At 39.5% G+C, this 27,704-nt stretch overlaps 5 protein-coding genes and 1 non-coding gene across 6 annotated transcripts; 2 read left to right on the top strand and 4 right to left on the bottom strand.

Annotated features, from left to right (window-relative positions):
- Nucleotides 1-265: 265 nt before the first annotated feature.
- LOC103702898 lies at nt 266-910 on the top strand. Its single transcript, XM_008785536.2, has one exon. It carries the CDS (start codon nt 266-268, stop codon nt 908-910), a length of 645 nt encoding a protein of 214 aa, XP_008783758.2.
- A 2,291-nt stretch (nt 911-3,201) lies between these two features.
- Nucleotides 3,202-4,250, bottom strand: LOC103702780. Its single transcript, XM_008785340.4, has one exon. The coding sequence runs from the start codon at nt 3,904-3,906 to the stop codon at nt 3,541-3,543; it is 366 nt and encodes a 121-aa protein (XP_008783562.1). The 5' UTR covers nt 3,907-4,250; the 3' UTR covers nt 3,202-3,540.
- A 2,988-nt stretch (nt 4,251-7,238) lies between these two features.
- Nucleotides 7,239-7,950, top strand: LOC103702781 (protein IWS1 homolog). Its single transcript, XM_008785341.3, has 2 exons — nt 7,239-7,432; nt 7,517-7,950. The coding sequence occupies exons 1-2, from the start codon at nt 7,310-7,312 to the stop codon at nt 7,784-7,786; spliced, it is 393 nt and encodes a 130-aa protein (XP_008783563.2). The 5' UTR covers nt 7,239-7,309; the 3' UTR covers nt 7,787-7,950.
- A 1,498-nt stretch (nt 7,951-9,448) lies between these two features.
- On the bottom strand, nt 9,449-12,168 carry LOC103702782 (uncharacterized protein C594.04c-like). Its single transcript, XM_008785342.4, has 3 exons — nt 11,864-12,168; nt 11,499-11,762; nt 9,449-10,107 (listed from the first exon to the last, which is right to left on the bottom strand). The coding sequence occupies exons 1-3, from the start codon at nt 12,092-12,094 to the stop codon at nt 9,628-9,630; spliced, it is 975 nt and encodes a 324-aa protein (XP_008783564.2). The 5' UTR covers nt 12,095-12,168; the 3' UTR covers nt 9,449-9,627.
- An 814-nt stretch (nt 12,169-12,982) lies between these two features.
- TRNAC-GCA lies at nt 12,983-13,053 on the bottom strand. The gene has a single exon. It is a non-coding gene; the product is annotated as a tRNA-Cys (tRNA).
- A 5,524-nt stretch (nt 13,054-18,577) lies between these two features.
- LOC103702784 (UNC93-like protein 1) lies at nt 18,578-21,086 on the bottom strand. Its single transcript, XM_008785343.4, has 2 exons — nt 19,668-21,086; nt 18,578-19,076 (listed from the first exon to the last, which is right to left on the bottom strand). Exons 1-2 carry the CDS (start codon nt 20,837-20,839, stop codon nt 18,800-18,802), a joined length of 1,449 nt encoding a protein of 482 aa, XP_008783565.1. The 5' UTR covers nt 20,840-21,086; the 3' UTR covers nt 18,578-18,799.
- Between the last annotated feature and the right edge of the window lie 6,618 nt (nt 21,087-27,704).

Raw genomic sequence — 27,704 nt, forward strand, 5'->3', positions numbered from 1 at the left:
GGACCCGACCCGACCCATTTAAAATTTGAATAATTTTGGATTTTCAATCCTACGACCCGATCCGACCCGAATTTGTAAAATTATTTGGGTCCGTGGGCCGCTGGTACAAACCGCTTAAAATTTTCTGGCCATTAGATCGATATCAAACGGCCGATACTCCTCCTTCCCTCTCGTTCCCAAAATACTCCTTCCTCTCCATATATCTCTCTCCCCCCAATTCTTCCCCAATCTCTCCACACAGAGAAACCCTAATCCTAACCCTAGCATGGATCTAGAGCCGAAGGAGCTCCAATTCCCGGGTTCCGTGGGGATCTACCATGAGGCGTCCAAGATCGTGCTCTCATGGCGACGTTTCTTCTCCCATATCGCCCTCGTCCTCCCCCTCTCCATCCTCTACCTCGCTCACATCTACGTCTCCCACCTCCTCTTCTCCAAGATCGACCGCAACAAGGACGCCCTCGACGATGCCTTCCCGGGCTCCCCCTCCGAATCCACCATCCTCTCCCGCCTCTTGTCCAAATGGTCCGCCTTCCTCCTCTTCAAGGCCGCCTACCTCCTTGCCCTCATCCTCTGCCTCCACTCCACCTCCATCGTCGTCTACTCCATTGCCTCCATTTACACCGCCAAAGAGCTCTCCTTCTCCAAGGTCCTCTCCATCATCCCTAAGGTCTGGCGCTGCCTCATGGTCACCTTCATCTGGGCCTTCCTCCTCGCCTACAACATCGCCTCCCTCTTCGTCATCATCCTCGCCATCCTCCTCCTTGGCCCCATTGCTGCCGACGTCGTGCCTTTGTCGACGATGCTCGCTGCTCCCTCGACGGACCTAAACCGGACCCGAACCAAATCTAAACCGGGCCCGAATTTTTTGGGTCGATCCGGGTTATACATGGACCTGACCCGACCCGAATGACCGATTGGGTCAAAAATAGTAGCTGTGGACCCGACCCGATCTTCTATTGGGTCGGGTCTGGGTCCAAAATTAAGACCCAAACAAGAAATCTAGTTGGGTCGGGATTACTCAGGATCTGATCCAACCCGACCCATTTGCACCCCTAACCAAAAAAGGTGAAAAATTGAGAGGCAATCTGTTCTGGATTTACAGGGCTTCTATTTATTGGTTTATTTTTTTTCCTAGCATGGTGTTTGTATGTGCACTTAGAGCTAGAGAATGGTGGATTCCCTGTCATGTTTGATCATGGATGCAATCAGCCTATTTTCTCTCCTTCAAAAATCTAATTCATAATCAGTCTTTTTATCTTGTAGATCCTATTATTCCTAACAATCACATTGGCTGTGGTGGTATGATTGATTCTACTTGGGGGGGTCTTTATCCCTTTTGGAAAAAAGTAGGTAATGCATTGTACATCTCAAAGTTTATGAATTGATTTCAACTTCTCTTCTAAATAGAACTCTTGTAGACTGAATCTCCTTATAAAGGTTATAACTATCGATGACACCTATATAAGTTTTTTAGTACTTATGACCACTGCTGCATTGACACAGATATGAGATTTGTATTCAAACATGACATATATCCAAGTATGGCAAGAGGTAAAAAAGAGGTATGAAGAGACATAGGATAAGAATATAAATTTAACTAAATTATATATTTATACACTTAAACATTATCTATTTAAACATTAAAAAGAAAATATTAATCATTTGTTAAGATCTTTCAATATACATAATTCTCCATCAAACTTCCTAATTAACTTTAAAGATATTAGCAGAATAATATTTTGCAAAGTTGTTTCAATATCTACAACCTTAATGAATCTTGAAAAAGAACTGTTATTATTAGAAGATTTCAACTCTATTCCAATCTTTAAAATTGTTTACCAAAGAAATTTATAAGTATCCAAGTATACATATCTAACTTGGATAAGTATACGACATGGATTTTTGGAGCTAGACATAACACTACTTATAGCAAATATAAACTGTATAATTGTTGATAACAACTATGCTCTACAGTTAGAAGCTTTGGAAAAGCATACCAACTAGAGTCTTGTTGGATGTTTGGAAGGTAAAAAAATGAAAAAAATCAGAAACCAAGGGAAAAAATAGGACAAGGCATCTGTCAAAAAACTAATTGTTATTGCTTTCATCAACAATAGAGATATATCACATTATAGCACAACTTTAACAGGGCACATCATAACATAATACCATACCATGTAACATTTAATTAATTGAAAACTGTAGCATATTCATGGTGTTATACTAATCTAGCTTGCAATGAATTAATGGGTCTGCTCCTTTCCTTTTTCAAAAATTGTACATGCATAATTTTTTCGATATAATTACAATTAGTACCCAAATCAATGTATTAAGTTTTGAAGCATGGATTACCCAAACAACTCTTCTTTTGTTCTTTGTAAATTGTAACTGATGCTACTACAACATTGATCTAAAGGAGAAGTTTAATATCTCACCCTTGCATGATAAAGGTCATTTGCAATCGACTTAACATTATTATTTCAAGTGGAAAATCTACAAGGATACATGATAGCTCCTAATCCCAAGCTCATACTAAAGAGGTGGAGGGTTTATGTAGGTTGATAGCTAACTTTAATAAGCATCGAGAATTATAAAAAGGACATATTCAAGAATGCTAAAGCATCTGCAGTTTTTTCTTGAAATAGCACTAGAAGCAGCCCTCAATAGAAATGATTGGAGAATGAGGATTCATAGATCTGACCCAGATACTCAAGACAAGGCTTGATAATTATGATCTTAGACAGTACCAAGTGATATACAAAACCAAGGAAGAGGGATAAAATGATGGTCAGCTTTTTGCTTAAAAATGGTTATTAAAAAAAGATAAAAGGAAACAAGGTTGATATAACCATTTGGAATTGATCCAATTGGAACAACATGGGTGTTGTTGCTCCTATGCATAACATGCCTCAATGATACCGAGCAAAAGAGCAGGAAAGAGAATTCCTTAATCCTTCTAACAGGTTCCCGATCTTTCGCTAGCTAATGCTTCAACCACACCAACCATATCCGTAGTCCAGGAATCCCAAATATTCTAACAAAAGTTCAGCCTTTTTTCTTCCTCTTCAAGAATTCTTCATGAAGGGGGGGAAAATGCCTTGCTTCAACAAAATGCATCCATAGTTTTTGTTCACATCCACATTTTCCACACGATATTTCTCATCCAAACATCAACTAGATCCAATTGCAAAGAAACCTCTATGTATAAAAAAAAAAGAAACCGTTTTCATCAAAGTGAAAGAAAATTTATCAACAGAGAAATTCTGGTCCAAAAGAATTCGATCATATATTCTTTCAAAGAGAATATACAAATACAACAGATACAGAGTAACAGCAGCTCAAAGAATGAAATCAAATGCTCTCCTCCTCTTCCTCCATGGAAAGGAATCAGCACAGAAAAAGAGACTACACAACAAAAGAATAATTGGATGAGAAGAAAAAGAACGTACACAAGCACCTAAGGCATCAAATTCTAGGTAGGGCTGCAGGACCAGGGCGTGCGATGGCGCCCATCGGGATGAAGATGATTGATTGATTGATTCATAGGAAGCCGAAGAGGACGGCGAACCCGAGGACGATGAGCCAGACGATGTGGACGAGGAGGAGGGCCTGACCGGAGACGAGGCCGCTCCCGCCGTTCCCAACCTGGCAGGGCCCCCGCTTGGCCACCCGGACACCGGCGCACGCGGCCTCCGGGCACCCGCACCAGTAGGTAACGCCGTCGACACCGCAGACGGGGTCAGCCCGGAAGCAGTTAATGGGGCAGGAGGAGGCGTAGGTGTTGCCGTCGGAGTGCCGGGCAGGGCAGGCATCGTCGTCGTAGCCGCCAAGGCCCTCGGGGCGGGCGGTGGAGAGGAGGAGGAAGAGGGCGAGGACTAGGCAAGGGGAGAGATTGGGGGCGGGCATGGTGGCGGGCGAGCCGCGGAGGCGTTGGCTCCTCGGCTCGCCGGAGGGCGGGATCGGGAGGCGGCGGAACCCTAGGCCGAACCCTAGCCGGAGCCCTCCTGGATCCTTCCTCCTGTGGGGGGCAGAAGGACGAGGAGAGACTGGGGCTCGGCGCCGGCGGTGCGTGGCCTCCTCCACCGCCTTCCAGAGAGATCTTGGAATTGCGCTTTCTTCCTCGCCTTATTGGTTTTTTTTTTCTTCTTTCTTTCTTCTTTCTCGCCGGGGTGGAATTGGGTTGGTTCGGGGCAATTTGGTGGGATTTGGTGCGGTTTCCGCGTGGTGGGTGAGCGGTCGGAGGAATTCTGACGTGGTCTGCTGAAGGCGGTCTTCGCCTCATTTATAGAAAACGCCGCCCGACACCGGTCGTTCGGTCAATCAACCTTCAACTTCGACGGTATATCTCAGGTAATTTTGCATGGATGAAAAAGGTAAAAAAAATTAAAATAAAAATAGATATCTAAATTTTGTAGACGCAATAGAAGCCATGTTTAAACTGTACAAGAAATAGAGATGATAATAAATTTTAGGGATAATCGCCAACCAGTCTAATTTGATGGTCATTTTATAATTTATTTTATTGGCTAAAAATTTGATTACGGTTCCTTAATTCAGTCAAATATACTAGTCTTTCATGGTTTGAAAGATTCATGAATGGAGTAGGAAAAAATTATAAAAACAAAATGAAGAAGAGATTAACTGTTGAGATTTTGATCTAAGTGTTTGAGGTAGAAAAATAGAAAAATGCTGAATATATGCCTAGGGTTAGACGGAGCCATCTACACCAAATGCAATCCGCATAATTCTATATAAATTAAATGTTTGCTCATCTTAAGAAAGACATATTTGTACCTAATCCTAAGCGTATAGGAATTTCCTTTACACTCGTTTGTAAGAGTAGCATTTGTCAAGAAATTAATTTGAAACACCTAGATCATTTAATTTGTAAATTAAATATGAATGTAAATTTGTAATTAAAGAAGTACAAGTTTTTGTTGATAATATAAGTTTTTTGGATAAAGGTCAACCAACTGGAGTGGGTGGATCCAATACAAATCATATGGTCATCATGTAAGCTAGTCAATTCATATCCCAATGTCCATTCTATTAAATCTTAAGAAGACGGTGAGCAACGTGGATCACCCTCTAACCTAATGTTGGTCGACTTCAGCTTAGTAGAGGCATAAAATGGACTTTCATACGTCCCTCTCACCTTCGCCAATGGGACTATAAAGTCATACAAATAGGATCCACTGATAACCACCAAGGACGAGCCGGAGCTTCGAATTAGAAAGAAAATAAATTGGAGTGCTACAATACCGAGCACAAAGGTGATATAAGATTGCACTTCTTAATCATCTTTAATCAAGAAGCCACACCCAAAAAAATGAAGTGCAGAAGGAAAGGTTGAGCAAAGGAAAGTTATAAAATAAAAAGTCAGAAAAGAAGATATATTTAAAACTTGGCTACGATAATAGCAAACGTCAGCACTCTGATATATTTAAAAGAAGATCTTTAGGTTGTAGCTTTGCTGTCGAATAGCTCAACAATGCGATCATATATCTATTGATATGAAAAGCTAGAGAATCTAGTAGCAGAGCAAAGATAGAACCTCTCCTAGAAGAGGCTACTTAACTTTGGATGGTGAAAGTGAAGCTACTAGTTAGTTGTCATACATTTCCCAAAAAGATCTTTCTAAATTTGCGCCACAAAAATGTTCACAAAATAAAAGGTCACAAATAGTTCCAATTTTTCAGTTGGGGATTAGTGAAATGGGAGAATAATTATATGGAGGTTTCTCTTAACAAAATATATGGCGCATTGAAGCTCTTGCCACTAAAGTATGCTACTCAATCACCACACCCCGCTGGAATTATGTCTTAAAGGTCATGCCACTTTGTTAGGGTGACATACTTGCATTGTCCACTAGAAAAATGATCATATATTGTGCAACTTGGACACTTTGCAAAACTTTTGCTTGCCCGTATCGTTTTTGCCTTGCAAAATGCAGAAGCAAGTGCATAAATCCGCCAGATGCCTGTCTCAAGGTTAGTTTATCTCGACCTCTAAGGGAGCCTTGTCCAGTTGTCTCCAAAAGAACATTCTAATGGACAAAGGAATCAAGGATGCTACTATAAAACTAGCTAAGTTTGAATTCTGGACCAGGCCTAATTCAATGGTCAACCTCGAAAATACTCTACCATCTGATTAATTCATAAATTTATTTTGTGCAAACCTCTCCTTTAACAAATCAAATGGGCTAAACTCACGGCCAGCTCACCACCAGGGGCGGTATTCCTTAGTCATTTAACTCATTTAACTTATTTCAATCTATTGTAGGTCGTGCTGGATTATCTATCTAATAAAATACTCAAGTTTGGCCAATTTAATAAACATGTTTGAGTTTGAATTTATAGATTTTTCATTTATCATGTATATAATCCGACCCATTTCTTATTCAATTTCCACCTTTACCACTAAAGATGTAAATGAGTTAGATTGACCCGTGATCCGACCAGATCCGTGGGATTGGATTGGATTCTAAAATTGGACCCATTCCATTTTCTGGGTCGGATTACTGAATTCAAACCCGACCTGAGCTGATCCGACTCATTTGAAATTTTGATAATTTTGTATTTTCAATCTTACGACCCATTCCGGTTCGACTTATTTGAAATTTTATTTGGGCCGCAGGTTGCAGGCCACAAGGGTACCAACAAGTTCTGAAGCCATGGATGGGTTGATCCGAACTGGATTCAACTCGGACCTGAATTTTTGAGTTAGGTCCGGGTTATATATGGACTCGACCCGATCTCAATGATCCGTTGGATCAAAAATTGTAGTAGTGCATCTAACCCAACCCAATCTTCTATTGAATTGGGTCTGGGATTAAAATTAAGACGTGAACAAAAAATCAGATTAGGTCGGGGTCACTCATGACCCGATCTTATCCAACCCAATCCATTTGCACCGTATCTATCACAAAAAAAAAAGAAAAAAAAAGAAAAGAGAGAAAGATTAATCTATTACTGCTGAATAAAAAGGGAAGAAACTGAAGATTTCCCGCCACTTCATAAGCTGTACGTAAGTACTCCAACGGCAGCACAGGCTTTCCTCCTGAAAACTCGCAGTGGAGGAGGAAGAGAATAAAAAGCTGTCCCTTTGAAGGAGTCCGAAGACAACCCATACTTTCCCTCCCCACCAACAATTCCCCTCCCAAAATTAGACACAATTCAACATTCTTCCACCTCTCCCTGAGGTCTTCAGAGCCTATATAAGAGGCTCTGGCCAGGGCCCATGATCGAACATACTTCCCGCATTCCAACCCCATCGACCCGCATTCCCTGCTCCCTCAACTCCAGGCTCGATGGGCGGCTGCGCGAGCAACCCGAAGGCTCAGGATGGCCCCAACCCTGAGGCCTCTCCAGCAGACAACCCAGCTGCCCCCGAGCAGACCGTGAGATCGGTCGACGGCGATGCTCCTGCCGAGGTAAGAGTTCGTGAGGCCTGGAACCAAGATCCGGTCTTTCTTTCTTTGCTCCTGCCGGAGCCTAATGCCGCTTCGAGTTTGCAGGCCGAGGCCGGGAATGTCGAGGAGAGCAAGGAGGAACCGTTGGTTGATCTCTCCGAGCCCAAACCAGAGGAATCCGCTGCTGCTGCAGGCGAGGAGCTGGCTCCCGGGATCAGCGAGCTGAAGGCGGAGGCGCCTGTTGAGTCTGCAGAGCCGAAGGAAGAGGAAGAGGCTGCCGACGACGACGAGGTCGCCGAGAAGGCTGAAGAGGCCGTTGCCGAAAAGACCGAGGAGGAGGAAGCCGCGGAGCACCCGTTGGAGAGCTCACATTGAAGGGAGGAACTGTGATATGTATTCAGGAATTATTCAATAATGTTGTGATTTGAGAAAAGAGGAATGAGAACCTGAATCGTCTTATCTTTTCATCATTGAATTCTAATTGTGGGGTATGTTCGATATATCGAGTTGATTTAATCTTATATATAAGATTTAATCTATATTAGCCTTATTTAAATGGTAATCTTTGGCAACTTTGTAATTTGATCCCCGGTGATGCAAATTATAGGATTTTCCACCACAAGCGCTCAAGATAGCATCAACTTTTTTTTTTTCTTTCTTTTCTTTTCTTATTTTTTTTTTTATTTACTGAACTAAATAAACCATACAGTTCTAGTACAAACACATCCAAAAAAAATTCAAAAGACAACAAATCACGGAGCACTCTTGGCAACTTCTTTTTTCCAACCTACAAGACACCCCTAGAGTGATTGGTTGCGTATGAGGCCACTCAATCCGGAGCCGCATTGGCCTCTCTAAAAACGTGCTAAGCCTAAAATGCCCGCCGCTACAACCATGGCTCAGATATTTCGAAGCAAGAGGTAGCACCCACCCATGCCGCCAGTGCCTCTTTGAATCCAGCCGATCACCGTAGTTGAATTATCCTCCAATATAACTGCTCTAATCTGCTCCAGCACTTTTATAAGACCCAAATGCATCCATTGCAGGCAATTCTGTGCATCAAGCTCTCTTCATTTGAAAAACTATAGCAAAAAATCCTATACATCCCTATCAGAGTAGGATACCGGGCAATCTTAGCTGTTAGTTGGGTTCTTCCTCAACATGACGCCAAATATTTCTTTGCCATTTGATATTGGGCTCGCAAATCTATGAGATCTTAAATACAGGTGTGGATTTTCTTTGGACGTGATAAATCCAAATCAATTAACTGAGGCTAATGAATGCCGAAATCATGACGCATATGTGCAGGTAAGGTTGGAATGACAGAAGCCTTGGATTTCAGGGATTTGGATCCTCAGTTCTTCTTTGTATCCAGGATCATTAAGTTTAGTAACAGCAAACAACAATTACGCCTTACACTGAAAGTCTTTGCTGTAGATTTGGTATTGTGAATGTAATATCATTGCTTGTGCAACTATAAGTTGCGTGGCCAGCATTTTGGTCATCCATGTCCTCTGCAACTTTGAGAGCTGCATTAACCAATGGAAATTGACAAGTAATCCAGTAACTACATGGTCTTGACATGAAGATAACTTGCTAATTTATGACTTTGAAAAAATTAATGTGGATGTATTCAGATTAGGAAATCTTTCAGCAATCCTACATCTCAGATGCATAAAAAAGAGCTTAGGTAAAATGCTGCTGCAAGACGCAAAATAAAAGAACAAAAGTAAATATTCTGAAGAGAGGATAGCAAGCAAGGAAGGAAAGAACCGAGCAAGAGGCTCATGAAAGAAGGATTTAGTTCATCTAAATGTTAAGTTTAGACATACATCATAAGATTCTTTTGCCTTCATTTTATTGTCCTTTCAGAATGGTGTATAGGGCATTTGTTCAGCAATACCTAAACAACATGAAGATAGATAACTTTCCCGATAGGATTGAGAAAACTAGTTTTAGCAGGACCAGAAAATTATGAAGATTTTGCAATTATTAGAAAAAAAATATATAAAAAAGACAGCCATTGCCTGCAAGAAGTTTAGCTCATAAAAAGGTAGCCTGCAAATGAGTAATCATCCATCATAGGAAAACAGAGTACATTACAAGAGACAAATTTGTAGTACAGGATTCGGATGACTCAGATATTACAAAGGAAACAAGAAAAGCAAGGACCAGAAGAAATAAGCAGATACTTGGAAGACTGATGATCTCAATCCTCAGATATCCTTCTCCTTAGAACCTTTGAATGAAGTCTTAAACCATGGGATCCACACAGATGTTGTTTTCTGATACTGTCTATAAGCTTCAATCCTATGTTCTTTCTTCAACATCCGCTGCTCGACCAGCACTGTAACATATGCCAAGCACAAGCTATTTACAAGTGGCCCAATAAACATCCATCCCCATCCCAAGTTCCAGGCAAAGAGAAACAGACCCCACCACCACAGCTGTTCTCCGAAGTAGTTTGGGTGGCGAGAATACTGCCACAGACCTTTGTCAAGGTTAGGCACCAAGGGTGCACCAAGCTCCTTCAAGGTTTCATTTCTGCTTACAAAATCATAGAGCTGCGTGTCTGCAAAGTAGGCAATTACTATTCCAGTGATGCAGGCAATTGTAGCAACAGAGTCCCACATGTTCCAAGGTTTATCACTCGAGTGGATAGCATACATTGGTAGGCATATGCCCATCAAAAAGACCTGCAAACAATGTATGCTCATAAGAACTTAAACCAGATGTGTTTAAAATCATCTTAAAATCAATTTGAATTAGGTAGACGCCTTAGATCCGATAGGTGCACTTAAAATTTAAAGGACTAAAAGTAATTGCAGGTTTTTTCTTTTTTCCAAAAAAAGTTCATCTTTCCTTGATGCCTGATTTTTTTTCCTCTTGATGCTTGTTAGGAAGCAATAGCATAGAAAGCTTATATTTTTGATAGAATCTGAATATGTAAAACATTTAAAATGTAAAATGAAATTTTGAAGATTAAATTGAGATATTTCCCTATCTAGAAACAATGGCATCAAGTGAGTGTTTTAGTTTAGTTCCGACTAAACTTTCGAAACGTAATGTTGCAATAAACTGAAAATTATGAATTCAGGAAAATGATAGCTAAAGTAGTAGCATCGTACTTAAAAAAGGATAACCTTCAACATTTAAAATGTGTTCCATACTATAAATTCAAGATACATTTCCACTGTGCAGAACTGTTTGCAGGCAAGAATATCAAACCTGACACCACTTGGGCCCTTCTTATTTTACAATAAGAAAAACAGTGAAAGCAAAGTTATCATGATCTGTTTATTTAAAATTTAACAACATCTCTTTGAATATTATTTTAACAAAGTTTATTCTATCTACAGTATCATTCCTCCTAAGATAGAGTAAATCGGATATTTTTTTCCTTTGGCACTTTCTATTAAAAATTTTAAAATTTTGGACCGGATGGGTGTCTTCCAGTTCCATCAATGTAGTCTCAGTATGTGCTTAAGTATTGGAACACATTAACATTCGTTTTTTATTAGCTTACTACTTGATTTATACAGATACAAATTCTTGCTCAAGGCATAGTGGAATAGAAAACTTTGAAATGGTGTAAGATACAACAAAACAACAAAATATCAATTCCATGATGAGAGGGCTTAAGTTGCGGTTTTGGATGTCTATAAAGACAACATAGGTGGAAGCATTCAAGAACAATCTCCAAATACTTCTTATATAGAGACTGGTAAAACAGCATTTATATCGACAACTGCAAATAGCCTTTATAGTGCTTGTAGGTACAATTTTGGCTGGGCTAATTCACGACTTTGAAATTTTTTTTCGTATCGTGACTCGTCCCAGCTAACTTGCTTAAAATCCAAACTTCTACTTTTCAGTCAAACTAGTCACACACGCCTTCAACAATCTTAAAAATCCTAAATGAGCCTTTTTTCAAACAACTTCGGTGCATCTTAAGAAAGAATTTCCAATATATTTGCAAAAGCCAGAACACAGATCACAAATTCCAGATCAAAACTAATCGCTCAAAACCCAAACATTTAAAGAGAGAAAAAAAAAAGCATAGAGAAAAGGTGGATGTACTGATCACCTGCTGGGAGAGGTAGACGGCAAAGAAGGAGACCCACCACCAGTGCCTCCCATACTCTCTCCTCATCTCATTAAACCTCCAGTCCTCCCTCACCCCCCACTCCCACTTCTCCCTCCGGAAGTAGTTGTGCGTCAGCCGGGCGCTCCACACCCAAGTCAGCAGCACCGCCACCGCCGATCTTACGGTATCGGCCACCGCCAGCGGGTGGCTGGCGTAGTAGTGGACCAGCAGCACCGGGATTATCGTCCAGTAGAGATCAATCATCTGCACCCAATTCCACATTACTTAGTAGAAGAAAAGAGGCAAAAAAAGGAGCCAACTTTCGCCGAGAAAAGAGCAGGAAAAGAGTGGAGAGGGGAATCCACCCAGTTGTTGGACTGGAGGAGGCCGGTGAGCCAGAAAAGGAGGTCGACGTTGGCGAAGAAGAGGAGGTTGGCGAGGAGGAGAGGATTGTGGTAGCACCAATCCCAGATGTCGAAGGTGGCCGTGGCTGGAGGAGGAGAGGAGGGATCGTGGTGGCGGAGGAAAGAGAGGTAAAAGAGGAGGGAAGGGAGGGGGGCGAGGAAGGCAATGACGGCGTTCTTGAGGTTCCCCATGGCTCGTGGCACAGTGAGGTAGAAAAAAAGGTTTGGTTTGGATGGAGTGCTTGGAAGCCTCGCGAAGGGCAGTATTTATCGTGTATTTGTGTGAAGGAAGCAGGGGAGGTGGAGATGGAGTGATGCAAAATTATAATAATTAACAAGACATGCTTTAGGAGAGAGATTTTTTTTCTCAGTATTTTTTTTAAAAAAATTAATATCTGAATATAGGCTATTTGAAAAAAATAATATTAACATATTTAATTGATCAAAGGCCCACGCCTCCTATTTGTTCAGGGCGGGCGGCGTGAACTCTGATTCGATCCGGGTATTCAATCCCGCCGCTGAGATGCGATGAATCAACAATTCGAAGTGCTTTTCTTGCGTATTCTTGATGAACCAGCGTTATATATATATATATATATATATATATATATATTATAGTAGCTTATATTTAATTAATCATTTATTTTTTAAAATATATATTAAATATTTGCTTTGTTTTTAATAAAAAATATTTTATTACGTTCTATTTAAAAAATTAAAGATATTTTAAAAAATATTTTAATTTTTAGCTTTCAGAATTAAATTTTCTTTATATTCTATATAAAATTTGAAATCTTATTTTTATTAAAAAAACTACTTCTTTACCTCTTTTTATTTAAAAACTCCAACTAAATATAACATATTTTGTTATTTTTTATTGACTATGTTTTTTCCCTAAGAGGTTGCCAAACCCCTACTCATAACCCAGATTTTGAGAAAAAAATTACAATTTTTTTTATAGAATTATGAATTCTAAAAATCAAGTATCGAGAGGCCTAGTCATTTTGCCTCTACTTCTTGTGGGGCAAGATTTGTCGAGTTAGATCAGCAGAATAAGAAATTTCAAGTCTTTTGTTGATCAGGCGACACCCGGATTTGAACTGGGGATAAAGGATTTGCAGTCCCCCGCCTTACCACTTGGCCATGCCGCCAAATCCGATCCAAAAAAAATGGATAATATTTTTATCCATCCATATTCTATTACTAATTTTTTTTGTGTATATCTCACAGGTGGATTTAAAAAACCTTGCGAATAAACTTGGGGTTTCTATATTATAAAATTAAATGCCTATTTTCACATAATAGGATTTACGTATACAACATATATTACTGTCAAGAGGGGATTATCTTAGTATTCAGATATTTAGATTCAAAATAAGAAGGGGATCAATTCAATTATAAACTTGCAAAACAAGGATTGGGTTGCGCCATATATATTAAAGAGTATACAATAATGATGTATTTGGTGAATCAAATACATGGTCTAATAACGAACCGAACCATTTTAACATAACATTTTATCCGCATGGGTTGCCTGGGACTCGAACCCGAAACTAGTCGGATGGAGTAGATAACTTTTCTTTATTGGAATAGAGGAAAAAGATTCCTCCCCAAACTATGCTTGCATTTATCATTGCAAGAAATCGGGCATAAAATTTTCCTTCGTTGAAGAGCAGGATATCCATTCTTTGTAACCATAACTGGATATCAGTTTAGTTTTTTTGAAAAAGATAACTACTGAGTATGTTAGAAATAAGGTGTAGGGAAATCACATGCTTCACACGCAAATGTCCAAACAATAGGTGTATTTGTATAGAGAGAGAGATTCAAGTTTGCCCAAGCTTGATACGCTGATGCTTTGTTAACTTAGCAGGCCATCTAAAGAAATGCATGATATGAACTGACTATTAGATTTTTTGATTTGGATTCATGATCTAACTCAGAAACTATGTTTTCCAACATGTAAACTTGGTTGACTTTTCGGGTGAATCGCTGATCCATTTTGGTCAAGTATTCAGAGTCGCCTTTTAAGGAACATTCACATTATGTGTGTTTGTTCTATATATTTTGATGCTTCTTTTAATACATTTTTGCTAGAATATTTTGTGTTGCTAAAAGAAAATAAGTTAGCTATTTATATTCTCTATAGCTTTTATATTAATATTTTTTTGATGACTCCATAAGTTGATGTAGCGACTAATTCAACCTTAAAATAGAAATCTGAGTGATGTTAATTGGTAGCCCTCCTCTAACATGCAGTCTAGGTATGAATTATATCAAATTACTTAAGATTTTTGAATTAGTGCTGTTAAGGCTCATTAGAGCTGTTTATGATGCAATATGTATGCATGGAGGCTCAGAAAACCTTTCTCAGATCATTATGTTTGTCATAGGACCTAAGTAGGTTAGTGATGCCGGACCAAATTTAAAATGGAAGCAGGAGAAGAGGGGAAGAGAAGGAGGAAGAAGAAGAGAAGAAGGAGAAGGGAGGAGAAGAGAAGAAGAGGAAAACCGTGGGGGAAAGAAATCTTTAATTCTTCATTAAAACCCTAATCAACATAAAAGTTCCCTTTAAATAGGGCCCCATAAGAACAATTAAAATAAACCCCTTACATTAAATAATTCCCCACAAATAAGCCCCTAAAATGCAAATAAGCCCAGAATAAAATAAACCACAAATAAATCCTAAAACACAAATAAACCCAGAAATAACAATAAGCAAATATGCAAATAAAATGGGAACCTAGCTGATGTCCCCATCAGTTAGGATGATGCTCATTAATCAATCTAATCATTTGAAGCAGAGTGGCTATATACTTCGGACTTTCTAGCGGCTATTTTGTGTTGGATTATTAGATCATAGATCAAACAAGTATGAGCATTGCACAATGAACATTAGACTAACCTACTCTCTTGTTTTTCAATATTCGCCCATGTATTATTATAAACAAAATGCTTAAGAAACAAAGAAGATTCAGAGTTGGCCCCAAAAGTATGCTTCATCAAATGAAAGGGAAAAATCATCCAATCAAAGTCTACCTATAACATCTCTCTAGAGTTTTTTTTTGATAGCAACTTTGAGATAATTGGCTTCTCGTACATCATTACTGGATTCTTTTTTAGTGATCTTCATGCCTTATGCCGTAACCCTAATATAAACTTTAGCGAAGAAGTTTATGTTGGCAACTATTTCACTCTCATTCTCAAATATGTGACAATGATTAAGGATGAAGTAGTGATGGAGATTCCTAATATAAAATTATTTATGCATTATCATAGGTAATGATGCTCCATTTAGCGGCAATCAAGTATGTGCTCAATGATGGCTGCCACCCTCTCCTCTCTTATGTTTAATGGATGAAAGCTAGAGCAATAGGGGTTAGATGTTACCTATATTTCTTGTAGTCCTGGATGATTCAATATGATTAAAAAAGGGTCTCGCCGCTCGACCACTTCCGATCTTTATTCTTATATTATATGCAAGCAAATCATTTTAGTAAAAAAATAGCCCATTTAGGTGAGGTTCCACAAGATCAACTTTGAATTCATCCTGGGGTGCGTCTTCTGGCTCCATTGGTGGGTTTCATAGTTTTATTCCCTTTTTCATGAAAACCCTTTCCAAATTTAAAGTAATGGCTTGATATCTTGTCAGTGAAATTTTTGTTTCACCTAACAAATTTGAAACATGAAGTCTACACTCTCTATTGGGCCTTTACATGACATGAAAAGAATTTTCATAGTATATGGGTTATGATGGGGAGATACTCAAACCACACGGCTTCCAAGGGTGGTAGCATTTTTTTTTTTTTTTTTGGTTAAAAGCGGCACTCATATAGTTCTCACATGAGTACAACCTGCCAAATCAAAAGAAAGAATATGATGCAGAAGGTGGAGTATATCTCCGACCCTGGTCCAAACCACTCCATCCGAATGTCGGGCCACAAAGAAGGCAACCCAGTCTTCCGCATTGTTCGTCTCCCAATAAATGTATGCTACGTGGAAGAAACCTGTCTTCCTGACCAGACTGTGGATCTCGCGAGGCAACGGATGCCCATCTCCATCCGGATCCACACTCTGTATCCAGTTAACTACCGTGGCGGAGTCCCCTTTTAGAAATATCCTATCAGCTCCAAGGGTGGTAGCATTTCAAGATGCTCAATTTTTCAAAACCAATATAGATAATAGAGGTACTATCGAACCTAAAATATCACTGCAAAATCAATATCCATGTCTAAATTATTATAGTGGAACAAATTATTACCTAGACCATCTTCTTTCTTCTCCTTCCTCATCCAATCAACTCCTCCCTCATTTAATCATCTCCTTCCTTCTCCTCCCTCACCCTTAAAATTAAATTGAGCTCCCTGTCTACTCCCCCGCACATTGTTTCTTGTACACCGATCTTCCTTCGCTACTTCCCTTTCTCATCCTCCCATCTAAATTCTAATCCGTTATTCTCTTTTGCTCTAAATGAATTCTTGGGCGGCTCTCTTGGTATTTCAGGTTGTAAATTTTTTGTTGCGAATTTTTGTTGTATTTAATAGAAATTTCATTTACTAATGAATTTCATTTATAAATAGAGAGATGCTGATGGTGTAAATAGTATGCTTGTAAAATCAAAAGGTAGATATTATAGCTTCATTCATTGAACTAATCAAAAGTACACAGTAAACAACCTAGCAATCTTGAACATGGACTTGCCTAATGCTTGTCAAGTTTTGGATGGGCTCCCTCCCTTCTCCCCCTCCTTATGATCCTTGGCAAACAATCATCACTTTTACTTGAGATTAAGATCCAGGCAAACAAGATTAGCATCAAGAGTGGGATTGATATTTAGATTTTAATATCATGTTATGATTGAGACCAATGTGCTGTTTTAGATCAAGATTGGACTAGTATAGACACTGGAATGAGATTCAGACTTGATTGGGATCATCACTAGTGGACAGATTATTCAGATTTAGTATACTCTATATAGAGGTCGGATTCGAGATCAAAACTGACTTGGTCCTAAGACCATGGTGGAGTTATGGGGCAAATTGAACAAATTATGACCGCGATTAATCTCGTATTTTCCCATTCTCAAGGCTGAGGTGATTGTTCATCCAGAAAAGATCAAAAGCCATGGTCCAGATTGAAGTACATATTTATTTTACTAGAATGGAATAGATTCTTGACTAAGATTGAAATTATGCTTTAAAACCTCACAAAAGTATGGAATATTAAAATTAATTGTAGCTGAAACAAATATCAAATTCAAGACTAAAATGAGTTTCATACATACCCCATGGTGTATAAATCTAAAACCATTGTCCGATCATGATTATAATCAAGCACTCGGTTGGTTGTGCAAGTGATTATGAAATAATTATGTGCTTTGACAAAGTTTGAGTGACGACATAATTTCGCCATAATTAAGACAGCAAGTTCTAGGGCCTTTGCATAATACTGTACTATGCAAATCAAAACTATTCGTTCGATCAACTTTCAAATTACACTCCAAACATCTAGATTTAAGGTAATCACATGGTAAAGATTCTAATAATTATAAAGGATTAATATTCGATGATGATGGGATGAAAAATGAACTATAAGTTTATTTTTAATATTTCATGAATTAGTTTTCACAAAAATCAACATGGTAGAATTAGGAAAGCATTCATCATCTATTTCATTGCCCATTGAAAAAATGCAAAGAAGTTGGCCATAATTTAATAAGGTACATTTTTGTCAAACAGGCATCTAAATGAGTAGATTGTAATCCACAATTCTTTCACCTAGCAGCAATGTTTGAATATTCAGTATCCACAGGCACAATGGCCTTGACTATAAGACAACTCTATAAAGCATTTCAAAGGTCTCAACTTATTGCAAGAATGATAGGTTGGCTATCGGATAAAATTAATTAATGATAGATTTGCTTTCTACTAAACTATCTGATGTTTCTAAAAAATCTAGCAAACACAAAAAATTGTTTTCAAATGATATTAAATTATTTATAGTGTTTTCCTGCCAAATTTATGATATGCCTTGCAAAATATTGTCAAAACACCGATCACATCAAACCATCTGTATTATAAAGATTTTGGAGGTTTGATCTGCTTATGGAGGCAAAACCTCATAATGCGAAGTTTTTCTAACCTCGTAATGTGGACGAAACCTTCAAAATCTATATACAGCAGAATGATATTTTCACCATGCACATGTCATATCATAAATTAGTAACTACATCTAATCTCCAAAAAGTTTCAATCATTTCGAACTTTCTATTTTTAGATGAGATAATTACGGAATCCATGATTTACCAAAAGAGCCAATAACATGATAGCAAATCTCTAATCTCTTTTACAATTAGATGCCAGTTAGCAGTGTTGCAAGGTAAATCATAGTGAGACAAAAGCTAGCTATAAACTCAATTAGCCATGCATGATAATGTCAATGACGGCTAAAGATTTACAGATGCTTTCGTAATATGGATACAGAAATGGGATCTACTAGGTCCAAACAAGATGAAAAGTCCAAAACTTCATAGTTCAGAGTATTGCTAATCACTAGGCTCCGAGCCAAAACTTTATTCATTTTTAATTGAGCTTCAGGCCATACCTATTTAAAATTTAACTTTTTCTATACGTAGGTAGCAAAATATTTTAATAAAAGTCTTGGGATCCATACAAATTAAAACTTGGGAAGTAAAAACACTTTACAGCAGCATGTATTATGCTCCAATTGAAGCTAAAAGTTCGACTGACATCCATAGGCCAACGAGTACAGCTTTGCCACGATTTCTTTTTCATGTGAAACATTTACCACAATTTTCGACAACTAAATGAATACAGTGACAAGAGCACCACCCACTGTGCGATGGATGCAAGAACAGAAGCAAAGAAACAACAGCTTTCATCCAGTCTTTCCTGATTTCTCCCCTTGTTCATCATAACCATCAACTACAGATGCAGGCAGAGCTGATGGGTTCGGCATCTTGCTCTCTCCATCCTCGGCGGCGGCGTCCTCGTCCTTCACGGCCAACAACACCAACGCCACCAGCAAGGGATAGCTTACGGTAGTCAGGGACCAGTTTACGACCAACTGGGACAGCAGAGGCGTCTTTCTGTTATCGATTTGCCAAGCAACAGCGGCGCCGGCACTCTGCACTCCCTTGTAGAATCCACTATATCTGTCACAATTCAATAGCCACGGATGATCCGTAAGCGCATGAAGCAATATAAATTACTGAAATTCCATAGTCTTTCTTTGGTTCTGCTCCATGAGATTAGTTATCACCAATTTTTGGCACCAGCTAAGTCCATTGCATGGTCCTGTTTAATTCGTGTATGATTCATCAGATGATTTCACCACTACAGGAAAAAAAAGGTTTTCCAACTGTGATCCACGGATGCATTTTAGTCACCGTGCCAAATTTTGCTGACACGAGTGAGTAGCCTTAGCATATTATAATGTTTAAAAGCATCAGTTCTGGGAAAAAAGCTATGACCACGCTTACAAGCATCGTCGGAAGTCTAAGCTAACACGGTGTCGTCGGAAGCCTAGGCTAAGATAACTAAAAGCATCGTTAGAAGTGTGGAGGGCAAAGTCCGACGACGATTAAGCATCGTCGAAAGCCTAAGCTAAGATGCTTATATGCATGATTTTACTGTTAATAATCACACCCGTTCTATCTCAAAAGACGAAGAGAAGATATCATTGGAAGAAAAAGGCTAGCGAGTCGGAAAAGAAAACTAGCTGGTGCATGGAATAGAGAAGATACCTGCTGAGTGTCTCGGAATCATCAGCCAAGGCTCCAATGACCCAGTAGCACAAGCTCTGGAACATGGCATCCAGAAGCCCATAACTGAAGTAGAGAACAAACGGCCCGGCGAACCTCCCACCGGAGTCCCTAAAATCCAACGGATCCTCCCACTTTCCATTAGTATACCTCAGCTGGTTCGCCAGCCCGCCGGCCCAAATCCCCGTCCCGAGCACCGCGACGGCCCCGATCCCCGCTAGCCCCCTCGTCCTCCGGCTCTTGAAGCTGAAGTCCAGGAAGTAGCCGATCCCGAAGGAGCCGAGCATCTGCGCGCCCCAGTAGAACACATTGTTCAGCCCTTTGGTCCTCAGAGTGAAGATGACTCCATTGACGTTGTTGAATTGGTACGTGTAGAAGAAGTTGCTGGCCCAGGCGGCGGGGACGATGAGGAGCATCTTCCAGTTGGCGAAGAGCTTGAGGATCTCCACCGCCTCGGTGCGGACGTCGGAGTAGGTCGTGGCGGTGGCGCGGGTGCCGTCGTCGCGGACGACCTGCGCCGGGGGGAGGATGGCGAGGGAGAGGGCGGCGCCGGCGGCCATGAAGCACATGAAGGCGATGTAGGTGCCGTCGTTGACGGAGGCGGCCTCTTTGCGGTGGTAATTGAGGATGAAGGGGATGAGGCCGCCAATGACGCCGCCGAGGTTGAAGATGGCCCAGAAGAGGGAGATGTAGGAGCCCTTGCGGCGGGGAGGGGGATAGGAGGTCATGATGGCGCCCTGGCCGGCCCAGAGAAGGCCGGCGCCGACGCCGAGGAGGGCGCCGGCGAAGACGACGAAGGGCTGGCGGTGGGAGTGGTTGTAGGAGAGGAAGGAGCCGGCGTAGAGGACGTAGGTGGAGCAGCCGGCGAGCAGGGTGAGTCGGGGGCCGAGGAGGTTGTAGATGCCGCCGCCGAGGACGCCGAAGACGGAGAATGTGGTGTAAAGCGCGGTGTTGGCGTTGTTGGCGGCCTCGTGGTGGATCTGGCCGCCGCCGCCCATGCCGGAGAGGGCGTTGAACATCCCCGGGCAGCAGAAGCACACCAGCCCGATCAGGCAGACCTGGACCAGAGGGGAGTTGTATCGATATGGGGACGGGGGAAGGGATGTTCCTTCCTCCTCCTTTCGCTGCTCTTCTTCTTCTGATCCCAATCCCATGTTTAGTTCGGTAGTGATCTTGGATGGGAATCGAGGAGGAGGAGTTCGGTAGGATGGAGAACTAGGAAGGGGATTCCAACGTGATTCCGGCGATGGGAACTACAAGCAGGAATCCGGAGAAGCGACGCGTTTGTATGACGACGAGGGTAAAGGAAGGATGATTGGGCTCAGGGAAGGAGAGGGGGTCTATCTTTCGTTAAAAAAACAAGGATTCACCATCCTCCGACCGAATCCACCGTTGGATCGCGCAATATAAGCTTTGAGAGTTCTGAAGGCGGATGATTGAAGGTTTTTTGATTGCTTTGAGAGTCGTGCAGGAAAACGTTTGCCCCCTGGCAGGAGGACTTACAACCGCACAATTGCGAAGCGATCGCCGTGTGGGGATAAAATACAATTAACACCCTGCCAAAATGCAAAGAAACAGCTGCACCCCTCCTCTGTAAATATTAAAATTTAAAGTATAGGAAAGAGTTTTACCCAAAAAAAAAAAAAGACTTTCCTTCTTAGAAATTTACCAAACTTATAAATAAAATCAGAAAAAATAGTATTCTCATTAAAAAAAAAAAAACCTCTCACTCTCTCTCCCTCGCTCCTTCCATTTGAACTGTCCCATCTTTATCCTTTAAAATACTTGCCACAGCTTTATTGCCTGGAAAAGACTCCGGAAATCCAATATTTTTAGAAAAAGTAAATTAAGAATTTTCCGACTAGAGCTTTAATGAGTCCGCGCCATACCTTGACACCAAGTTATTTTAGTAAATATTTTTATATTCCAAAATTGATGAATGATTCGAGCCCAATGGCGAAGCAATTTTGCAGCTTTGATTCAGAAAGGGCTGGTCATTGATCTGCTGCACAAACAATATAACCAGGCGAATAGTCCCTTGGGCACGTGTACAGAAGCGTATCGGTGGTGCTTCTCATACTGTTTAATTTTGCAGGTGTTGGATCGTGAATTGATGGCTTTGGTGTTGGGTACAGTGATTGGTCCGGCTGATCCAGTGGTCCACAAATGTTAGGGCCGTGGAGATTGTTGGCTCCAGCGCCCTCTGCCTCTGACTTCCAAGCCCGAACGGCCCAGTGGAGATTTTCGTCGTTTGTTTCTTTATATATATATATTTGGCTGCTTCCGAATAGATACAACCAGCAGCATCACGACTACTGAGCCGCTAAGGCAAGTAGGCAACTAATGAAGAGCCGTATATCACAGTACCACTGTACTCCACCAATGCCATCCCATAGCAGTTGCGCCGTCACAACTAATTTGCTTCAGAAAAAAAAACACTGAAATATTATTTTTAGAAAGATAATTTTTAAAAATATAATGAAGAAATTATTTTTTTAAAAAAAATAATTTCTAAAAATATGATGCCTGAAATGATAGTTTTAGCATATTTTAGTTAATAATAAAAAAAATACACATTTTAGAGTAACTTATTTTTGGTTGAGCATCTACTTTTTTAAAAAAGAATTGTATGAAACTTTTATTATATTTTTTTATTAAAGAAAAGATATTTCTCAAGAATTTTGATGGCTTACATATTTTTGGAAAAAGAAAAAAGTAGCCCCAAGTTCCAACCAATGGAAAAGTAACTTTTCTATATTTTTCAAAAATAATTTAAAAATTTTATTTCTATAAAAATATTACTTTTTCATATCTCTTTTTTGAAAACTCCAGTGGCCACACTTTCACTCCAGGAACCAAACAAGTTTTTATCAGGATTCGGTTATTGACCCATAAAAATATAATTGCAATTTTGTTTAGATACTCACACACACTTTCTATTTAATAATCTTAACAAATATTTTGGAGCAAATATATTGTGGAAAAGGATTGAAGATTTTTATTATTATTTTTAGTTTTGGCAATCATACCAACATCTTTGTACCCAAAAAAAATTAGGACCACAGTATTGCTATACTACCAGGCTTTATAGAAGAAGTTATCTTGGAGAAACCTATACCCCATAGATATAGGGACATAGTCTTTAAATTTTTCAGTAGCGTGTCATTCACAACAAGAGTGGATGGCAAAGTTACCTAAACGTGGCAACACACTGATTCTTGGCATAGGATTAGCTATTTACTGATTGGGAGCATTAATATCCATTTCCCATTGACCTAATCAATGCAATTTTCCTTTCCACATGTCGTTTTTAAATCGACCTCAAAAAAGGCATTTTCTTTAGGGATTCCTCCTAATCTCCTATGGCCTCCACGGCTCATATTGCTTGCATCCATATTTCAAGATACAACATTTATAAGACCGCATCATCCTTCCGTTCCTCTAGAAACACACTTCTCTTTTTTTCTTTTTCCACTCCTTTTATTTTTTGCTAATGAAAATTCCATAAATAACTCCCTCATTTCTCTTTTATTACAAATGTATAGTTAGCAAAGATAATAAATTTAGGTTCATTTCCAACCAAAATTAAGACGGCAACCCTTAATCATTTAATTCGTTTAACTTTGTTTCAACTCGTTGCACATCGAGTTAGATTGCCTATTTTTTTAATAAAATGGTTAGTTGTGGATGTGGATTTTCGATCTATTTAATAAACACATCACGTTCGGATTGATGGATTTTTGATATATTTTATATCTAACCCGTTCCGTATCTAGTCTGACCCAATTTAATTGCCATCTCTAACGAAAGCCGGGCGATCCTTTTCATGCTGTTTAGACTTTGTGTTCAGAAAAGAGTGGATGGCCAGCCCGTCTATCTAAATTTGGAGGAATAATACTAATTAGGGTTTTTTTTATATATATACTCTTCTAAATATCAGATTTTTCGTGAATACCCTTCCAAAATTGATATGTGCATGTATACTCTTATAAAACTCTATTATTGTACAAATATTCCTAATATAACGGTTGTTCTAACGGTGTTAAAAAATCGTATTTATATTAATTGAAAATAAAATGAAAATTTGAAATGACATTATTATCCTTACTCTCTTCCACCTCCACTCCCCGCGTCCGGCTTCCTCCTCGGTTTCAACTTCATAGGCAGCTTGCTTGCTTGATAGAGTATGGTGTGCCCTATCAATCTGGTGTAGTTGACTTGACCCGCAGCTTCTAGCTCTTGAAGTCAAATCCTGGGGGCTTTATCTAATTTATCGGACTTAGCTTCTTTCATAACGTTCTTCACCTCCCAAAAAGAGACCTTTCTGGTGGGCCAAAAGCTAATTCTTGAAGGAAGAAGAGGAAGAAGAAGAAGAGGAGGAGAAGGAAAAAAAAAAAAAAAAAAAAGGAGGAGGCTCGAAGGAGGAGCTGGTCCAATCGAGTACCGAATCCGGTGATCCGTTCTGGCTCTGATGGTCCTCCATTGGCCTTGGATCCTGGTTCTAGGTGTACTACAACTGACATGACTACACCGCCACCATCATCTTCTGGTGAGGGAGTGAGAAAAAAAAGAGAGGAAATGGTATAGCACTATAGGGAATATACAAACATATAGGAATTAGGAAGCATATGGGAGTGCCATAACAAGGATCAACTATAGCTTGTGCCAAGGATGACTTTTCCAACACTAGAAGTCCTACTCATGTTTGATTTTATTTTTATTTTTCGCTGTGAACTTATATTGAAATTCTATTTCTTGGTTTCTAACCACATATCATATACTTTATTTGAGAGTAAGAAAGGCGAAATATCACCCATTTTTGATTGATTGTTGAAAAATATTATAGTTGTATATTAATTAATGTATCTAAATTCTTTCCATCTATTAATTTTTTTTTTTTTTGCGTATATACCCTTTTCAATATAGAAAATTGTATGAATATCCTTGTAAAGTTACTATTTGTTTGTATACCCTTATAAAAATTTCTATTTGCACGCCTACCCATTAAGGGTATTTTAGTCATTTTAATTTGAAATCGTTAATTTTTTAACGGCATTAGATGGCATGGGTACATATGCAAAAATAAAAATAAAAAAGGATAGAATGGCAAAACAAGTATTTTACGAGGGTATATATGTAAATATCAATTTTGAAAGGATATTCACATAAAATCTGATATTTAGAATGATACCTATGCAATAAACCTTACTAATTATGTCCCCCCCCCCCCCCCCCCCCCCCCCCGGTGTTACTAAAAATCAACATATTGGGCCTTCAAATTAGTCATATATTAACTCCAAACATTCAAGTGGGCCGGCTGCTCTATATATTAATTGGGTAGAACGGCGGCTCACACTCTGTAGTTGTGGATGCGGCCAATAAAATTAGAAAACAACAAAGCAAACAAAAGATCTGATACTATGTCACGTTCTCTTCAAATGTTTGGAGGTGTTTTTTTTTTTTTTTTTTTCTCCTTTGCTTTTGCACTCGCTTCAATTCTAGGGAAATGGGTGATGGGCTTTACACCAAATTGATAGGAACAAAACACCTCGAAACGTCTGAACATCAGAAAATTGGCTCAAAAGTTGTTGAATCTGGGCCTTCTCCAACTAGTGGAACAACACAACGCAGTTTGCCAGCTTGGGTATATCTGATTTCGTCATCAAAATTTGATATTTCTATTGCGAATAGTAGGTTTCAAGTTAAACTCAGTTTGAGTTGGCTGATCATCATTCTCAATTGCCACAACTATACATAGCAGATTTTTATCCACTAGCAGCAAAATGGTGCTGCCGCTTTCTCCTATAGAGGCTTAGCTATTCCTCGATTAAGCATATGTTTGGTCGGCGGCTGAAATTGGAATCGAAATAGATTGGAATGTGAATCAAACATTTCGTTTGTGATTGAAAGTAAAATTAGAATTGAAATATTTTTACATAATTTTTTTAAAAATTAATTAAATGAATAATTTAAAAAATATAGTTTTTAAGTAAATCCGACAGAATGAGATTTAAATATTGCAAGAAGAGGTGGGATTGATTCTCCGATATAATGAAAATGAGACTCTTTCCACCTAAATTGGGAGCCACTTATTTCCAAATTCATTCATGGGAGATCCAAACCCTCCCACGCAAAAAAATGCCTAATTTGGGTTAGTAACATCTCGGGAAGAACTTAATCTCTCTCTCTCTCTCTCTCTCTCTCTCTCTCTCTCTCTTTCTCGCTATCCCCTTGTGTATCATTGTCATAACTCATAATATACGGTGAACTAAATGTTTCAACTGATAGCGACGCTTTTGCTGTTTAAATTGAATTCGGCGGCACGGTTGACCAACCATCCACAATGGCAGCCCATGATATTTTATAGCAGCATGGAAGAGCAAACTCCAGGCATTGAGATTGTGAGGATCTGTGCGGGCGTGTGTTTAGTCCCATATCGATTATTCGCTGGATAGATTTTGAGTACTTATACAAGATCAAAGAATCAAAATAATACATTCTTACTAGTTATTTTAGGTAAGGTCCTGCATTGTTACAAATGGTATCAGAGTGGACCCGAACCATTACCTATGTGGACTAGAAAACACTGCAGCACGGATCCATTGGGGCTGACCACGAGCCAATCATAGTGTTTGTGATTAGATTTGAATAGATTTGAACTCTTAGCCTGACGAGGACATCAGAGCTTGAATAGGAGGAATATGTAGGGACCCGTGTGGACGTGTGTTTAGTCCCATATTGGTTATTCACTGGATAGATCTTGGGTACTTATATAGGATTAAGGAATCCAAATAATATCTTTTGGCTAGCTATTTTGGGTGAGGTCCTGAGTCGTTATAGAATGCTAGCGATGTCCTCCACAGGGCAACATGAAAGGACAAGAGTGAGCTCAAACATGGCCCAGCAAATCGCCCTCCAGTTTAAAAAAAACCATGGTTTCTATTCCAGCATAAACAAAGCCGTGAATCACGGTGACCTTGTCGACCACTGGACCCCTAAATCTCGCAAAGAATGATGCCAAGTGTGAGGTGTAACCAAAGGTGAAAGGCTAATTTCAGTGGGAGGAGGAGACTCCGAAGCATCCCTCCGTATAACTACCATTACCTTCTCAAGTTGATCATAGTGTTGCTTAACCTCCTTTCCCATACTCAACTCCTTGAAATAAGCAAGAAGAAAGGTTGAAGAAGTATCGATCTCTTTCATGCATGCAAGGTGTAAAACCATGATATCAATGATTAAATAGCAGTTGATTAACTGCAGCCAGAAAAGAAACCACAAAATAGAATTAAACGATATCATCATGCATTCAGACACACCTCTCATGCATTGATGATGACATCGAAATATATGGCATTAAATCCGTCTTAAGGGATTGTAGTATATATGATTGTGCCATCTCCATAAACAAGTGAGATGTGGATTAGCTTAATTTTACTAGCCAAAAAGGAAAGATCAGACTTGCATAGACTAGAAGATACTCTAGCCAATGTTATCCAACTTATAATGCTGAAAGAGGTTGGATCTGATCATTTGCATTGAGATAAAACCCCCCAAAAATTTACCAGTCTACAAGACAAATACCATGTATAAGTTACTATTAGATCTAGTTGGGCACATAAATTGCATTAATATATTGGCGGGTTCTTTTAAGACACCATGCATGATCAACCTATGCAGAACTTAATAGGTAGTAGACGTTAAAAGTTTAACATCCATTAATTTAACTGTACGAGCGACTACAATACAATCTGCTCCTTCGTAAAATCCATTGCCTACGCTTGTTCCCCAGCATGATAACTAAGAAACCAAACGGCAGACACGGTCCACCAAGCTTTTCCACATAGACTCCATGCATGTAAAGGGATGTATCTCGATCTTTTTCTACCAATAATAACAAAGACCCAGCTCCATAAACACTATACGCAGCCTCAAAGTTTGTACTTCAGAGCATGGGCTCATCATTTACTTGCACCAACCATTCACCAAAACCCGCCCATTACTCTACCAAAGCAAAAGTAA

Source organism: Phoenix dactylifera, chromosome 5, assembly GCF_009389715.1.
Source record: "Phoenix dactylifera cultivar Barhee BC4 chromosome 5, palm_55x_up_171113_PBpolish2nd_filt_p, whole genome shotgun sequence".
Lineage (NCBI taxonomy): Eukaryota > Viridiplantae > Streptophyta > Magnoliopsida > Arecales > Arecaceae > Phoenix > Phoenix dactylifera.

What these genes read in the sequence shown, in the direction of transcription:
- LOC103702898 (XM_008785536.2), top strand. Translation starts at nt 266, where the DNA reads ATGGATCTAGAGCCGAAGGAGCTCCAATTCCCGGGTTCCGTGGGGATC.
- LOC103702780 (XM_008785340.4), bottom strand. Translation starts at nt 3,906, where the DNA reads ATGCCCGCCCCCAATCTCTCCCCTTGCCTAGTCCTCGCCCTCTTCCTC.
- LOC103702781 (XM_008785341.3), top strand. Translation starts at nt 7,310, where the DNA reads ATGGGCGGCTGCGCGAGCAACCCGAAGGCTCAGGATGGCCCCAACCCT. An exon ending in ACGGCGATGCTCCTGCCGAG is followed by an intron (nt 7,433 to 7,516) that starts GTAAGAGTTCGT and finishes TCGAGTTTGCAG; the next exon opens with GCCGAGGCCGGGAATGTCGA.
- LOC103702782 (XM_008785342.4), bottom strand. Translation starts at nt 12,094, where the DNA reads ATGGGGAACCTCAAGAACGCCGTCATTGCCTTCCTCGCCCCCCTCCCT. An exon ending in TCCTCCAGTCCAACAACTGG is followed by an intron (nt 11,763 to 11,863) that starts GTGGATTCCCCT and finishes AATTGGGTGCAG; the next exon opens with ATGATTGATCTCTACTGGAC. An exon ending in CCGTCTACCTCTCCCAGCAG is followed by an intron (nt 10,108 to 11,498) that starts GTGATCAGTACA and finishes CATTGTTTGCAG; the next exon opens with GTCTTTTTGATGGGCATATG.
- LOC103702784 (XM_008785343.4), bottom strand. Translation starts at nt 20,839, where the DNA reads ATGGGATTGGGATCAGAAGAAGAAGAGCAGCGAAAGGAGGAGGAAGGA. An exon ending in GATTCCGAGACACTCAGCAG is followed by an intron (nt 19,077 to 19,667) that starts GTATCTTCTCTA and finishes GAATTGTGACAG; the next exon opens with ATATAGTGGATTCTACAAGG.